The following is a 14,528-nucleotide window of genomic DNA, read 5'->3' as shown; positions in this document are numbered from 1 at the left end:
TGCTAGGGGCCAGGGTGGTGGTGGTGGTGGTGGTGGTGGTGTTAGATGTTGAGGACAGCGGTAGCCATAGTGCGTATGCAGACCCGTCACATCTGCTGCGCCGTTGAGTGTTGGGGGACACTTGGTCTAAATGGTGGCTGCCGTTGTCCATTGGGGGTTCTGGTGGGAGGTGCAGGAAGCGGAACTTGGGTAGCGAGCGAAGTTCAGGCTTGGGATTTGTCGGTGGTGAAGGCTCATGGATGGAAAATGTATGTACTCGTGGTTGGGATCAGCTTTAGTTGGCCGTCACTTGCCTCGTCTACTGCAGCTCAGGAACTGCGGAATCCGGTGGTGGATGGTTGTCAGGAGGCGCGAGAGCCGGGTTCACGGAGGATTGTGCTTTGCGATATTGACCTTGATGTTGCCGTTGACATCTACGACTCGTGTTGGATGGATGGTTGAGAGTCGCGATTTACCGAACGGGGTCACCTCGGGCGTGGTTGACATGAAGAAACAGAAAACAGATAAACCACAAAAAAACATGAAAACCTCACTCAGTACTAGTAAACTTCCCTCCTTTTCTCTTTGATTTCCCGTCTTCTCCTCTATCTTGCTATTCCGGTGATTGATATCGGGCCAACCTCGTGAGGTCAGCGCAGTAAGTGTGTCTGAACATGCCGCCAGCGTCAAAACTCGGGTGCTCGAGGCTTTTCTGGTTTCCTGGTGGGGCCATCCTCCCTTGTGAGTTTCTGGTCCATGGTAAATTGTACCCTCCCTATGATCACAGAATGAGTTTGTCATCCAGAAGAGAATCTCGACCTTATCGGCGAGGGGCGCACCCGCTTGCCGCCTTTTCACACCAGCAGCTATCCCTACCTCATTCCATCTAAGGGTGGTCTAAGGGTGGGCACGACTTGACAATTGCATCATACCAACCTACACGGTACCAGGCCTTGGTATGACTTGTATCTTAGTCACAGAGTACCTACCAGGTCACATAAGCCAAGCAAGGACTTCGGATAGAAAAGAGGCCGAATTCCCAGAGACGTCGATGGTCTACCACGAAGAAATTGGTCAGCGTTCGTACGTCGAGACCGTGCTGCCCCAGGCCATTCATGCACGTGTGCCTACCCCCTCATTCTAGGTACCAAAGACACTGGCAGTGGACCAGATCATGGTTTCCTACTAGCGGACGGAGATCGGACGTATGGATCATGATAGATAAGCCGCATTGTTGGTCATCATCCTCTCAGATCTAAAAGGCCGAAAGCGCGAGCAACTTAGCGAGCTGACTAACGCTCTCTCTTCTCCAGATATCGGACGCCTGATCATTGAGGGACCACTTACCTAATGCTTCTAGCGAGCAGAATATACTTTCCAGGACATGTACCTAGCCTTTCAGCTGAGACATGTACTAGAAAGTATGTATATAAATGGTAGGTCTTCCCTCTTGAAGAGTCCAAAGTAGCATACATCCAGCAACGCAATCAATACTGCAACATCAGGTCACCATTTCTAGAAGTCTTCCAAACGGCATCATCTCACAGATTCTCACGCTAAATGGCCCAAAAGATCATAACAGTATTCGGAGCCACTGGCAACCAAGGCGGCAGCACCTTGTCCGCAATACTAAACAACCCCGAATTGTCGGCGAAGTACAAGATCCGCGCCATCACCCGCGACCCATCCAAGCCGAGTGCTCAAGCATTAGCGTCCAAGGGCGCCGAGCTGGCCAAAGCAGATCTGACCGACCTCGCAAGCGTCAAGTCAGCCATCGCAGGATCCTACGGCGTCTTCGCAGTCACCAACTACTGGGAGCAAATGTCCAAGGAGGGCGAGTTCCAACAAGGCAAGAACATCGTGGACGCATGCAAGGAACAAGGCATCAAACATCTCGTCTGGTCCTCCTTACCCAACGTCACCAAACTAACAGATGGCCATCTGGCCAAGGTGGAACATTTCGACTCCAAGGCCGAAGTGGCCGAATACGCCGAGCAGGTCAAGGGAGAAGATATGATCGTCTCGTACTTCATGCCCGGCTACTTCATGTCCAACTTGCCCAGTATGATCAACCCGGACCCGGAAACAGGTGTGCCTACCTTGAGTGCACCTTGGAACCCCACGGAGACCTGGGTGCCCATGATCGATATCCAGAAGGATACTGGTGCTTTCACCGCAGGCCTCTTTGAGGCTGGAGCGGAGGCCAATGGTGTCTATGTCCAAGGTGTGAGTGAGTGGGTTCACCCGAGACAAATCACCGATACATTGTCCCAGATCAAGGGGAAGGAAGTGCGTTTCGTCGAACAGCCTGCGACTGTTGAGTCGGCTGCACAGCTGGGCAACCGTATCGCTGAAGAGCTGACTCAGAATATGATCCTGATTAGGGATTACAGTTATTATGGCAAGGGGACGGAGAAGAAGCAGGCGGAGAGTGATAGGTTCTTACTCCCGGGAACGAAGAAGAATACTTGGAAGGAGTTTGCTGAGAAGGTGGACTGGAAGTGGTAGATGAAGAGAGACTAGGGAGGTCAATGGAGGGATTGAAAGGGAGAAACAAGAAAATCGAGTGCGGACTGAATTGGAATATGGTAACGGGGGAACTTTTTGTCTGACTGCTCTTGGGAGCAAAGGTGGCATCATTTGCGCCTGATTTTTGGTCAGACGAAATGTTGGTTGATTTAGGGTGTTCTTGGTGTGCAGCCAATTTCGAGTTTCTTAACCTTTCAGTCAATCCCTTGTTAAGGCACCACCGTGTAGATACCTAGTCGGCTTATCAGTCGATGAAGTGACAGAACCCCAGACCAACATGGGCGCCCCTGCAAGAACCGATCTAGAATGGCTCAGCCGTACGGAAGGTGGCTGGCGCAGATGAAACTCCCCAACCTCGCTAACCATGTTGCTTTCCTTTCTCTCGTCGAATGAGCCCTTCTCGACTGTGAGAGACCATCGGTAGTCGTCTTTTGCTAACATTGAGCAACACAGACTAACTTGGTAGGTTGGTCATTTGCAACTGATACTTTTGTCATGGTCACACGCTTTAATGCTGTGCTATGGCGGTGTTAAACAGACCACCTTCCCACATCAGCCCCAGTTGAAGCAATCTTCCTCTTGTCTTACTACACGCTCAAGTCTTCCCAGTGATAGTTTATTGCGTTCGGCTAACATAATGGATACCCAGGTCAAAATTACGGGGGGGTCCCCGACCAAAACAGTAAAAGCTCCTGATGGACAGCATGGAAGCCTGCCAAACACCGGGCCAGAACCGTCACAATCCAACCGAAATGTAGATGGGACTATGCCGCCAACAGGTGCAACTGAAGAGACGGCCAAAACTGGGACAACAGCATTGACAGCGGCAGTACCTCCAGCCGCAACATCTGGAACAAATTCTTCGCACGTCCAGTTTGCTCCTCCAGGCCCCAAGGATCAGCACGGGAAAACAGTGCAAAATCACACTCCTGCCGATGTCCATGTTCCCACTTTCTTTGGCGCAATTGCAGGTACAGGTAAGGGAAATGCCTTCCACTAGCATGCTGTTTGACCCGAGCTCCTGGCTGAATCAACTCAGATGGCCAGCCCTACGAGACTCTACGACACCGTGTTGTCAGATCATACAAACACCATACATGGCAGTACTGGTTGGTGGCCACGGTCTCGAATGCACTCCTCTTTCTTCAAATCGTCATTGCTGCCTCTTTAACCGTGCTGGGGGCGTTCGACAGCGTCGCGGCTCGACGAGCCACCATAGGCCTTGGAGCTGCCAACACGGTAATTGCAGGCGTGATAACCTATTTCAAGTCTCGAAACCAACCCAATCGAGCTCGACAGTTCCGAAACGATCTGGCAAAGGTTGTCGAGCAACTCGACGATGCCGAAGCTAATTTTCGCGATCCAACTTATCCCGGTCAAGGCACTGAACACGAGGTCCTCGAACAGATCAGAAAGGCGTACCGCGATGCCAGAAACGACGCCGAAGCGAACTATCCTGACTTTTGGGTCAAGTTGAACGACCCACCGAAACAACCTCCACCAGATGCAGCAAAAGGTGCAGATAAAACTGTACCCGCCTCTGAGGCTGGTCCTCCAGGTGGCTCGAAGAATTCGCCGACAGTTGTCGCTGCTGCGCGCCCGCCCGCAAACAGCACAGTGTCGTCACCCAAGAATACAGAGAAGACGGATCAGACGAAGCACTAGTTATGCTTAGACCAGCGATGATGCATGAAATTGAAATCTAATGCCAACAGTCTTGGCGGCAGTCTATACTATTACTACTCCCCTCTTGCTACCCACTCGGCCACTCTTTCAGCGATCGCATACACAGCTACTTGGATGTGACATGCGAGCGGAAGGGGAATCACGCTTCCATCGACAACTCTAAGCCCTTTGACACCTTTGACCCGACAATGACTATCGACGACCTTGCCCATGGAACAAGTCCCCATAGGATGATCCAAGCTGTACCCGAAATCTCGAATTCTCTTGTCGATTTCTCCATCCGGGGTATCATGTGTGATTGCCGCGTAACCAGGCGGGGTGACCTCATGCGAAATGAGAGACTTTCCAGTCTCGGTCTCAAGATAAACAGATGCCACTTTCCGCAGAGCCTCGCGCGAAATATATCGGTCTGTTTCTGTGGCGTTGGAATTCGTATCGATGACAGGTGGATCTTCCGGATTGGCAGAGCGGATGGTCACGCTTCCTTTGGACGTGGTAGCCAAACACACGGCAATTGAACTCAGATGGCTTCCATCCATGGCGGCGTCGATGCCCACGAACTTTGCACCCATGGGGGCGTACAAAGTGACGATTTCCATGTGCGAGGTGCCTGGACGAAGCAAGAAATCTCGCTCTTCAGCGCTTTTGATCAAAGGAACCAATTTGTCGGGTTCGTCCAACTGGCCGAACTCCATAAAGTCCAAGGGCCAGCCGGCAAAATACGACGGATCAGTCAACAAAGGCGATCCGAACGCCAGCCCTTTCTCAGGATGCTTCAGTTTCCAAGTCATACCGATGGCTAGATGGTCTACGAGATTCTTGCCAACTTCGACATTTGGAACGATTGTCTGGATGCCATGTTGTTGCAAGACCGCAAGGTCACCAATTCCCGAGAGCATCAGGATCTGCGGACTATGGTAGACACCAGCACAGAGAATGACTTCTTTATTCGCAGGAAGACGCTCGCCGCTTACGAGCTCGACGCCAGTTGCCACGGGCTCCCCTGCCACCGAGGTGTCGAGTATGACGCGCCGCACACGAGTCGACAGACGGATCTCGACACGCGAAAGATCAAGCACTTGACTGGGTAATTGACGTTTGCCGTCCACCCACAGCTCAACCATTTCCGTCAAGCCGTTTTGGTTGCCATTATTGCCGTCCGGCTTATACGGAACTCCGGCCTCTTCCCACGCCTTCTGGATCGTTTCTCGAAGAGGGTAATGTCGCTTAGGGTGGTTTGCTCTGATCGGCACGACCTTGAAGATTCCATCGTATCCATGATGGAGTTCGTCTCTCTGCTGTTCTGTTGAGTTTTCGACAATATGTTCCAACCTTTGAAAGAATGGTAATAGTTTGTCATACGACCAGTCGTCGTCACCCACCAGTTTGGCCCAGTAGTCGTAGTCGGCCTTGGGGCCCCTGGTCCACGCGCTGCCGTTGATCGCGCCACTTCCACCCAGTGCCTTGCCGACGCTGACTTTGCCGCTGCGGCCGTTGAGATGTGGGTTCGGCTCCACGTCCAGAATGTATGCGTATTCGGACTCCTTGGCTTGGTTGTATCCTGTCGCTGAGACGATGTAGTCGGTTTGTGATGGGTCGGTGCCGGCTTCTAGGACGAGAATCCGTTTGGCAGTGTTTGTGTTAGTGTTGATGTTTGGGCTGGTGGTGTCGGCGTTGTCGCTGTTTGCTGAGCTGAGCAGTTTCGATAACCGCGATGCCAGCGTTAGGCCGGCCACCCCGCCGCCTACGATGATGTAGTCGTAGGAACGGGGTGATGGTTGCGTTGGTTGTGACGTTGAAGAAGCCGCCATGATGGTACTTTGTACCAAGGTACTTGATATACCAGGGCACATTGGCAAGCACGACAGTTGCGTATATTCGCGAGTCAGGGGAGATGGGTGTTGAACGGGTGTGGGGCTTGGGGTTCTGGAGGGGTGGTTTTATTCCAGACTCGGAGGGGAGTGTGCTTCTAAGGCGCAGTGGTCAGTGGTCGTAGAATGTCAGCCTGATATCTGAAGTTTTTCGCGAACTCCCTGGTTTGCCCAACGTCGAAGTGATGGAGGAAGTAAGTGTGGTATGAGACTGGGAGAAGTACCTAAGGTACTGTCGGGTTGCAGTTGTCTGCAGTACGTATACAAGCACCTCGGAGCACTAAAAATGGTGCAACGCGAGTGATTGATGCGCTGGCACTTTCGGTGGAGCAGGCGGTGGTATAATAAGATCCATCAGAACCTCACTGCATTGTACATAACATTTAATCACTATGTATGTAGTTGCTATCAAGGCATGCAATGCAGGAAGCACAAACTGGGCTACAGCGCATCAAGGGTATCGAAACTGAGGACCTGGATACCTAATTGTGATCACCTGCATGGTACAAGTAACTAAATTATCAGTATGTCTTATGTATGTACCTAGGTATTTACCTCTCTGCGGAGTACTACTACTGCAAGGTCCCAATGTCACCATCAGATGCACGTTCACCGCCATATCAAACCCAAGGTCGGTGGTGGCTTACTTTCCCTCTTGCTTTTGATGTTACTAAGGGTCGGCAGCTTAAAGAGGCAAATGAGTGGGGGAGGAAAAAAGAAATGAGAAACAACACTTCCATGCTACTGCTTGATCAATTCTAGCTAGGTACCCGACCAGAAACGGTCGTCTACCGAAGTGATGCCCCCCTTTCTTCTATTGTCTCTTCCGTGAATATGCACAGTCACCAAAGTACCAAAAGTGTAGAGCGAAATTCCAACGCCAAGACTGTTTCCCTGTCTAGGGTTCAAGACAAACCAATTGTCCCAACTTGTTAGCCTTGTCCGCATGATCAGCGGCGTCCAGCAGACGGTCCAGAGGATACGAAGCCACAACTTCATGGCCACCAGCCTTGCCGAGCTTCAACCGACCCGACTCAACCAGTTTGATGACGCCCAGCTGGTCTTCACGAGTGTACATCAGACTGCCCTGGATCTTGAGACTCTTCCACATGACGTCCATGTAAGAAATCGGGATTGACGGGTCCATGCGGCCACCCAGGAGGGAGACACGACCGTAAGGCCTCAAGGTGGCAACCGCAGCAGCGAGGTTGTTAGACCCCGTAGCGGATGGCGGGGAGATGTCGACGACGGCATCAACGGGCCCAAACGCCGCGAGGGTCTTCTTGTCTGCATCGAAATCCGTCCCCGTCAATCGAACGGTTTCGATCTCCGGGTGAACCGTCTTGAGGCGGGCGAGATAGTCGCCGTTGCGGCTGGCGGCCACGACATTCGCGCCCATGGCAACGGCGACATCGACGGCGCTGGTGCTGAAGAAGCCCGTGGCGGGAGTGACGATGATCCGCTCCCCGGCTTGCAGGTCGATGCTGCGCAGGCCTGCGTACGACACCGCGTCGGCCGACAGATGCAGCAGTTCCGGCACTTTGTAGCCTAGCCCGCCGCCCAGAAGTCGACGCTCGTCCAGGACACACGTGTTCTCCAGCGGCGCCAGCAGGTACTCTGCAAATGACCCGTTGCGCGCCACCTTGGCGTACAGCTGCTCGGAGCGTTGGCCGAATCCTGCTGCCGAAACGCCCCAGACCACCTGGACCGATGGGTCGTCACGCGCCCGCACAGACGAGCTGATGAGCACCAGTTGGCCCTTTTCCAGCACCACCGCGTCCGGCCCGGCCTCGACCACGCGTCCGATCGCGTTGGACCCAGGCACCACCGGGTACGGCAGCCTCAAGTGCGGCACCACCGCGTTCAAGATGTTGCGTATTTGCGGTTGAACCATGGCCGCCTCCACCTTGATCAGAACCGAGCCGGCTTGCACTTGTGGTGTCGGAATCTCCGCGACTGAAAACTGGCCGGGCGCCGTGAGCTTAATTGCCCTCATGGTTTTGGGGATCTGGGACATGGTTGTCACGGTGGGTAAAAGTTGAGATTGTGAAAGAAGGCTGGGTGCTGGACGGGTCTTTGAACTGTATACAATGGAGGAATGGAGGTGTTCGTGTGAGAAGACATGTTGATTAGTCGACACTGTATCTTCAAGGCTCTTATATAGATGATGAAACTCGCTCACCGTATATCGACGGCATCATTTGGTTCCATCTCCGAGATCAGATCAAGGACTGAGGGTGTTATAGAGCAATAAGTGATATTGTTCCCCGGAGCCAAACATCAGGAGCCTTGCCCCTTCACAGGATGACTAACGCCATCTGTAGCCAATGGGAGGGCTTGAACCGGAGCCAGGCGCTATGTCTGTCACTGGTGGCCTGATTATACTGTACATTGCAGATTATAAATCCGGGGCAGTATAGCCTTCTGTACTGAGCACAAGTGCATACCGAAACAAACAGTGTCCAGAAAAAGTTGCCGAAAACGGATCGGTATTATAGTTATGTACAAAAAAGAGCCCCCAGTATGCGCCAAACGTGTCGTTATTTGGGGCCGATCGTGAGATAGCCCCCAGATCTGCGTAGCATCAGGTGTCACCCGCACTGGCAACAGCCCTGCTTGTTGGTGTTGATGTTCATGCATCTGACAAAGCATGATTAGTAGGCTTGGACAGCTTATCAACACATCGACCTACCCGCCGTTTGTTGCTCTCCATAGCATGCACCCATCGCGCGATTCGTAGCTCATACTGTGGATAGATAGATTAGTACTCATGACAGGAGTTGAGAGTACACAACAACCTGTCCATCCAGGAAGATGGACACGCTTGCCTCAATAAGCGCTCGTTGTTTGCAACGAAGCTGAAGCTGCAATTGATCTCTACAATACGGACTTTGGACACTTACCATCCACTTGTATTGTCACCACAGTTCATGCAGCCTATAATGCGTCAATTGGTAAGGGCAAGTACACGATGCAGGACAGCGGCATGTCAACACACCTTCGGAATGGTCACCACAGTTCATGCAGCCTAGAATTGGTCCATTGATAAGGACAAGTACAAGAAGCAGGACAGCAGTATGTCAACGCACCTTCGGAATGATCTCCACACACCATACAGCCTTGCGTGCCGTCGCCATACGTGCAGCAACCTTCGGCTTCCTTTCGCTTGTGCGGCGGGTCATGCCGCGCTCCGTGGACATCCAACTGTTGCGCCGGTCCCTGTGGCTGCGAGGAGTGCGGCTGGTCTCCCTGTGGATGTAGCTGGTCGTGGCTATGGATGGAAGATGAGCGCGATGATGCCTCGTAGGGCGGAGGAGGGTCCATCCGCGGGAAAGTCGATGGAACCTCTCTGGTGGGCGGGGTGCGCGCAGTGGTGAGCTTCCCCATCTTCAATGTAGCAGTAAATGAGACTGAGACGGTGCCAGACCTAATAAGCGTTTAAAGGTATGGAAGTGAGCAGTACCACTCCAAAATAGTATGTCGTTGAATGGCAATTTACTCTCCCAAAGTCAAAGGCACACGGTTGGCATTAAGTATCTTCACAACCGCCGACCAGGCGGTATGCGACCAGAGAACGGCTGATGAGAAGCCTTGGAGATTCTCAAGCGGTGCCTACAACACCAAGACGAACGACCAGTGATTGGTCCTTTTGGTGTCTGCCTGCCACAGGCTGCACTGCAGAGAGCCTTGATCGCTGTGGCTGAAGAGCTGAACAGCCTATGAGGCACCTACCTAGTTACCTAGGTAGCTACGAGTAAGGTAGTAGCAGGTTCACTCATCAATTAGGCTACCGCACAAAAGAACCGACCATGCCTGCGCAGAAGTACAAACAATATTCTCCTAAGATACAAGTGGTCCTGAGGAGCAGCTTCGGCTTCGGCCCCGCAGTTTGACCACAGAGAACCACCGGAGAAAAGTCGAAGGGTATGACGCAGGACGCAGGACGCAGGTACAAAATTACCTACGATCCCGATGCTTCAGGGCTGAAGCCCGAAAATTCGAGTGCCGTAGCATTATTATTGAAGACTGGCGATCGTTATAGGCCAGGTTTAGGCGTGGTGGACTGCACAGTAGTAGCGTATGGGTGGCAAGCAATACACTGTTCCAGGTCCTGTACAAGCCTGTAAGCGCAAATTGACAGGCAGCAAGTAAAATTGCATGATTGCGGGCGACAGGTGATGGCTGTGTAAAAAGGAGGCTCACTCTCAGGTGACAGACGAGTTGCAGCGGGTAAAGCGCAGGTAACAGGTAACAGTTGATCGCTGGCGTCTCATGATGCCCGCCGAGTCGAGATTGGACGCAGGCCACGCGAGAGGGACGCAGTGGCAGTGGCACTGGCAGTCGGAAGGAATGGGAATCAGCGGTGGGGGTTCTATTACTGCTGCTAGTGGTACTAGCGGCACTACAGCTGCATTTCTGCCAATCATAACAATGACGCGGTACCCATTCCAGTGCTAGTGCCATGTTTAGGCCTCGATCTGCTGCCCCTGATCGCAGGCCTGACAAGCCCCAACTGCTCCCCGAACAAGTATAACCACGGGCTCTGGCCGCCTCTGCCGCAGCTAAAGAACCACTCACCAGCGACACAGACTCGACGGTAATTATTAGTAACCTGAAGCCACTGGCACGGCGCAGCTGAGCAGGTTTGAAAAACATCCTCTCATCCCTCCATCAACAACTTCCACTTCATTCCTCTCCCATCAACCCGCCGCGCCATCACACTCGTTTCACGCCTCCATTTCAATTGAATTCACCCTCCCAATCGCCGGGGCACGACAACACACGTTATTATTCACTTCTTCCCCGCGACCGATTTCACCACCAGCACTCCCTACGCGGCTTTCCACCACTCGAGAGCCGTCTCCCTATCGGAGATTTTCCAACAGCACACCAAACATTGTTCCTTCGTTAAAACCATAGAAAAAGCACCCTCAAAATGGGTCTCGGTCACCACTACCGCTCAGTGTCGACGAACGACGAGTCGTTCCCGCTCGCCGAAAAGGAGGCGCCCGTGAAATCCGGATGGGGAAAACAGTCCATCCTCCTCTCTCTAGCGACAGGCACACTATTCGTGGCAGTTATTGCCGCCGTCCTGGCCACGGTCTCCTCTGCCGTTGTCTCATATCACTCATCGGGAGCCACGACCACCGCAACGGCCAGCGCCGCAGCCGACGCCGCGCTGGCCACGTCCACCAAGACCGGGGCCACGACGCTTCCCACGGTGGTGTTGGGCGAAGGAACCGAGCTGAGCACCGACGGCCAAATCATCCCGTCGGCAGACACGATTGAAAACTGCGGATATTCGCCGAAAGAGGCGCGCGAAAAGGGCTGCGTCTTCGACGTCATGATGCAGCTGTGGACACCCGCCGCCTGCTTCGACGAGGTCCTTTCCAACCGTTTCCTCGAGGTCGGCAACTGGACCTGGTACGCGGACCCCTCGGCCACAAAGGCTTATACTCTGGAAGAGATGCGCCTGGGTGAACACGACGCCGTCTATGTTGCCCAAGATTACCACATCACTCACTGCATCTACGCCTGGGAAATGTTGGTCCGCGCCATGAGGAACCAGAGCCCTCTGATCACCGAGTTGATCTCCTACGACCACGTTATTCATTGCCGTCACAAGACTCTGCAGAGAGCAGACGGCGGCGCTTCCATTCGCGGCGTCCGTGCCCCGACTGGTTATACCCAGTGCGCTCCCTATGATACCTGGAAGTACCACCTTCCTCCCAACGAGCACTCCTCCACCGAGTAAACTCCCGGATTTATGAACTTTCACACAATTCTTTTTGTTGTATATATCTTCCGGGAGCACGATAGCATGGGATGGAATGGAATGGGTCGGTTTGGGTTGTCCCAGCTTTTGAAAACGTAGAGTTGCGCGGGGGAGTTGACTCGAAAGAACAATTACATTTCTGTCATTTTTTGGAGTCCGTTCTTTTATCATGTCAGTCACACTCCTAGCCAGTCAAATCATATAATTCATGAATTATTCTTCAAATGAGTTCATTTTCGGTTCTACTGATGGAAAACCAACCACATAGGGTTTTTGCTGGTGTGTCATAGTCCTGTTCAGTACTCTACCAATATCAATTCTGCGCGAGCTGGGATTGTCTACTAGGAGGCCATAATAGCCGCATATCCAACTTCGCCTTTTGCGACGTTACGGTATTCCAATCAGGCTAGATCCAAGATCCAATTCGCACCTTGTCCATCTGCCCCAGTACCAGGTCTAGTGACCGAAGGCAGTCCGTCCAACGAGCTGGCCAGAGCCTCGGACGGCCTCGTGCCCATCCACACCGGTTCACTCATGTCCAACCCTTCCTGGATATCCCAACAATCCAGCCCGACGCTGTAGATGACGCGACCGTGGAGATGGCGATCGCGCACGCCTCGTTCGTATCCTTTTTCATACCAGATGGGGCTTCTATCTTCTTCTCCCTCCTTGCCTTCTCCTCCAACTCCGGCCCTGGTGTTGTCTCCGTCTTCATCTTCATGCGACGTTGACCCAGTCGCGCTGATGACAGTGTTGACAGTGTCGCTCGTCGTCGCCCCAGCCGCCACCACACCCCCAATAACCCTCGCAACATCGTCCGGCCTATCAATCGGTAACTGAACCGACATCCTCCCACCATCCGACTGCTCAATCGCCCTGGGAACCATAACATTCGTCACCACAGCATTGACACGAACACCATCCCCCCGTTCTGGATCCGGATCTACCGTAGCACGTAAACTCCTAACCAGTCCCAGAATCGCATGTTGAGCAACCTGATAGATCGGTAGGGACGGGAGATCCTTGAACGCGGCGACACTCGTGACGAATGTCAGACTCCTATCATTGCTCTCTGTGTCCTTTTGTTCAGTCTTCCTTCTCGGTCTCGGCGAATACCGTAGATACGCCAACGCGATACGTGCAAATCGAACACTGGCCGTGATAATGTCGCCTATGTCTGTACCCGAAGGAGGCTCGGTCTCGACTTCAGCGAGGGCAGCTGCTCGGGCGGATTTGTTGTAGATACCCCCGCCCTTACTGCTGTTGCTGCCACCACTGTTTCCACTACGGCTTCCGCCTTCCTGGTCAAACCACCCCTTTTCGCCCTGCGCAACAGAACACGCTTGACCCCCATCATCGCCAACGCCAAAAACAGCATGGTCCACGCGACCGTACATGGTCGTCGCGAGCTGGAATAGTTCCAATATATCAGAGTATTTCGTCATATCGCATTTGTTGAAATGGACCACGTGCGGAGGACCCAGGCTGGAAATCAGGCGTCGAGCTTGTTCCGCTTGGTGCTGACTGTCGCCGAAAATGACGCGGCTGCCGGCGGAGTGGAATGCTCGGATTAGGGATTGACTTGTTAGGCTGGTGCCGTTGGTTAGGACTATTACTTTTCCTTGGAAGTTTGAGGCGGATAGAGGGGGTGGGGTGAAGCGGCATGGGTTTGAGGGTGGTACTATGGCCACGGCCGCAGTAGGCTTTGTTGGTGATGATGGAGATTCCGAGGAGGATTTGGGTTTGGACTTCTTGGGTCGTTGTGTCGCTGTCGTGGCCGTTGTGAAAGGGTTTGTAGGTGCTGAAGTGCTTGTTGATGGAGATAGAGTAGCGGGATGAGCACGAGATGGAGTGGTTTGCACGGGTGTAGATGGAGATGAAGATTCGATGGTGGAACTGTTCGTATCCCCCTGCGGCGGAGGAGCAGACGGTGATGTTGATGCTGAGGCTGATCTCTGTGGCGGTGGTGTTGGTACAGTGTTGTTGCTGCTGCTGCTCGCCGGCTCAACGAGGCCACCCTCAGGTGGAGGCGGTTGGGATAGGCGCTTCTTCTTCTTTTTGACAACTGGGGATTCTTGCTTCAGTAACGGTGGTTCTGCGGTAGTAGCAGTAGCAGTAGCAGTAGCAGTAGTAGTCGATATGGGAGGCTGTTCTGGGACCTTAGGCGGGTTGAGATCCGCTTCTAGTTCGAATGTATGCGGCGTCTTTGTGATTGTCTTTCTGCGCCGGGTGGGTTTCGCTGCCAGTGTTGCTTCACCCGGAACGTCTAGACTCTGCCTCTGGCTCTGGCCATTGCTTGGGCCTAGCGATGGGGATTTGGCCTCCGTGACTGGTGGCGGGACAGTGCTTTGGCTGGTTCGGCGAGAGACATTGCCGGAGTTCTGGGAAGCTTTTGATGTCTGGCGAGAGATGGCCTCGTTGTTGTTGACAGCGGTTGATGTTGTTTCACCAGCCCAGGGATTTGAAGAAGCTGATTCGGAAGATTCAAGTTGCGATGGGTTTTGAACCTCACCATCCGCACTCGCTTTCGCTGGCTTTTTCCGCAGAGTGTCTTTCATGGTGGCGACGGACCGCGGCCCTCATGGATGTAGGGGGTACGTTCTTTCTAGCTCTTTGCTTACATGAGGCAGTCAGTGTGTTTGGTGCAGAGGAGAGCTCGTTGGCGGTGATTGCATAGGAGCTTGGAT

The 14,528-nt window shown here is 53.2% G+C and overlaps 7 protein-coding genes across 7 annotated transcripts; 4 read left to right on the top strand and 3 right to left on the bottom strand.

The window, feature by feature from the left end:
• Window positions 1–14: 14 nt before the first annotated feature.
• On the top strand, window positions 15–532 carry HMPREF1120_01958 (uncharacterized protein). Its single transcript, XM_009155987.1, has one exon. It carries the CDS (start codon window positions 46–48, stop codon window positions 439–441), a length of 396 nt encoding a protein of 131 aa, XP_009154235.1. The 5' UTR covers window positions 15–45; the 3' UTR covers window positions 442–532.
• A 1,007-nt stretch (window positions 533–1,539) lies between these two features.
• On the top strand, window positions 1,540–2,487 carry HMPREF1120_01957 (uncharacterized protein; the record flags this gene model as incomplete). The annotated part of the gene is made up of 1 exon (XM_009155986.1): window positions 1,540–2,487. The coding sequence occupies one exon, from the start codon at window positions 1,540–1,542 to the stop codon at window positions 2,485–2,487; it is 948 nt and encodes a 315-aa protein (XP_009154234.1).
• Window positions 2,488–3,274: 787 nt separating this feature from the next.
• HMPREF1120_01956 (uncharacterized protein) lies at window positions 3,275–4,173 on the top strand (the record flags this gene model as incomplete). The annotated part of the gene is made up of 2 exons (XM_009155985.1): window positions 3,275–3,485; window positions 3,548–4,173. 2 exons carry the CDS (start codon window positions 3,275–3,277, stop codon window positions 4,171–4,173), a joined length of 837 nt encoding a protein of 278 aa, XP_009154233.1.
• A 74-nt stretch (window positions 4,174–4,247) lies between these two features.
• HMPREF1120_01955 (choline dehydrogenase) lies at window positions 4,248–6,005 on the bottom strand (the record flags this gene model as incomplete). The annotated part of the gene is made up of 1 exon (XM_009155984.1): window positions 4,248–6,005. One exon carries the CDS (start codon window positions 6,003–6,005, stop codon window positions 4,248–4,250), a length of 1,758 nt encoding a protein of 585 aa, XP_009154232.1.
• Window positions 6,006–6,963: 958 nt separating this feature from the next.
• On the bottom strand, window positions 6,964–8,082 carry HMPREF1120_01954 (alcohol dehydrogenase; the record flags this gene model as incomplete). The annotated part of the gene is made up of 1 exon (XM_009155983.1): window positions 6,964–8,082. One exon carries the CDS (start codon window positions 8,080–8,082, stop codon window positions 6,964–6,966), a length of 1,119 nt encoding a protein of 372 aa, XP_009154231.1.
• A 2,559-nt stretch (window positions 8,083–10,641) lies between these two features.
• HMPREF1120_01953 (uncharacterized protein) lies at window positions 10,642–12,488 on the top strand. The gene has a single exon (XM_009155982.1). It carries the CDS (start codon window positions 11,002–11,004, stop codon window positions 11,818–11,820), a length of 819 nt encoding a protein of 272 aa, XP_009154230.1. The 5' UTR covers window positions 10,642–11,001; the 3' UTR covers window positions 11,821–12,488.
• HMPREF1120_01952 (uncharacterized protein) lies at window positions 12,243–14,399 on the bottom strand (the record flags this gene model as incomplete). Its single annotated transcript, XM_009155981.1, has 1 exon — window positions 12,243–14,399. One exon carries the CDS (start codon window positions 14,397–14,399, stop codon window positions 12,243–12,245), a length of 2,157 nt encoding a protein of 718 aa, XP_009154229.1.
• Window positions 14,400–14,528: the final 129 nt, after the last annotated feature.

The sequence above is a fragment of the Exophiala dermatitidis genome, assembly GCF_000230625.1.
Source record: "Exophiala dermatitidis NIH/UT8656 unplaced genomic scaffold supercont1.2, whole genome shotgun sequence".
In the NCBI taxonomy this organism is placed as follows: Eukaryota; Fungi; Ascomycota; class Eurotiomycetes; order Chaetothyriales; family Herpotrichiellaceae; genus Exophiala; species Exophiala dermatitidis.
This window is presented reverse-complemented; position numbering and strand designations above follow the sequence as displayed.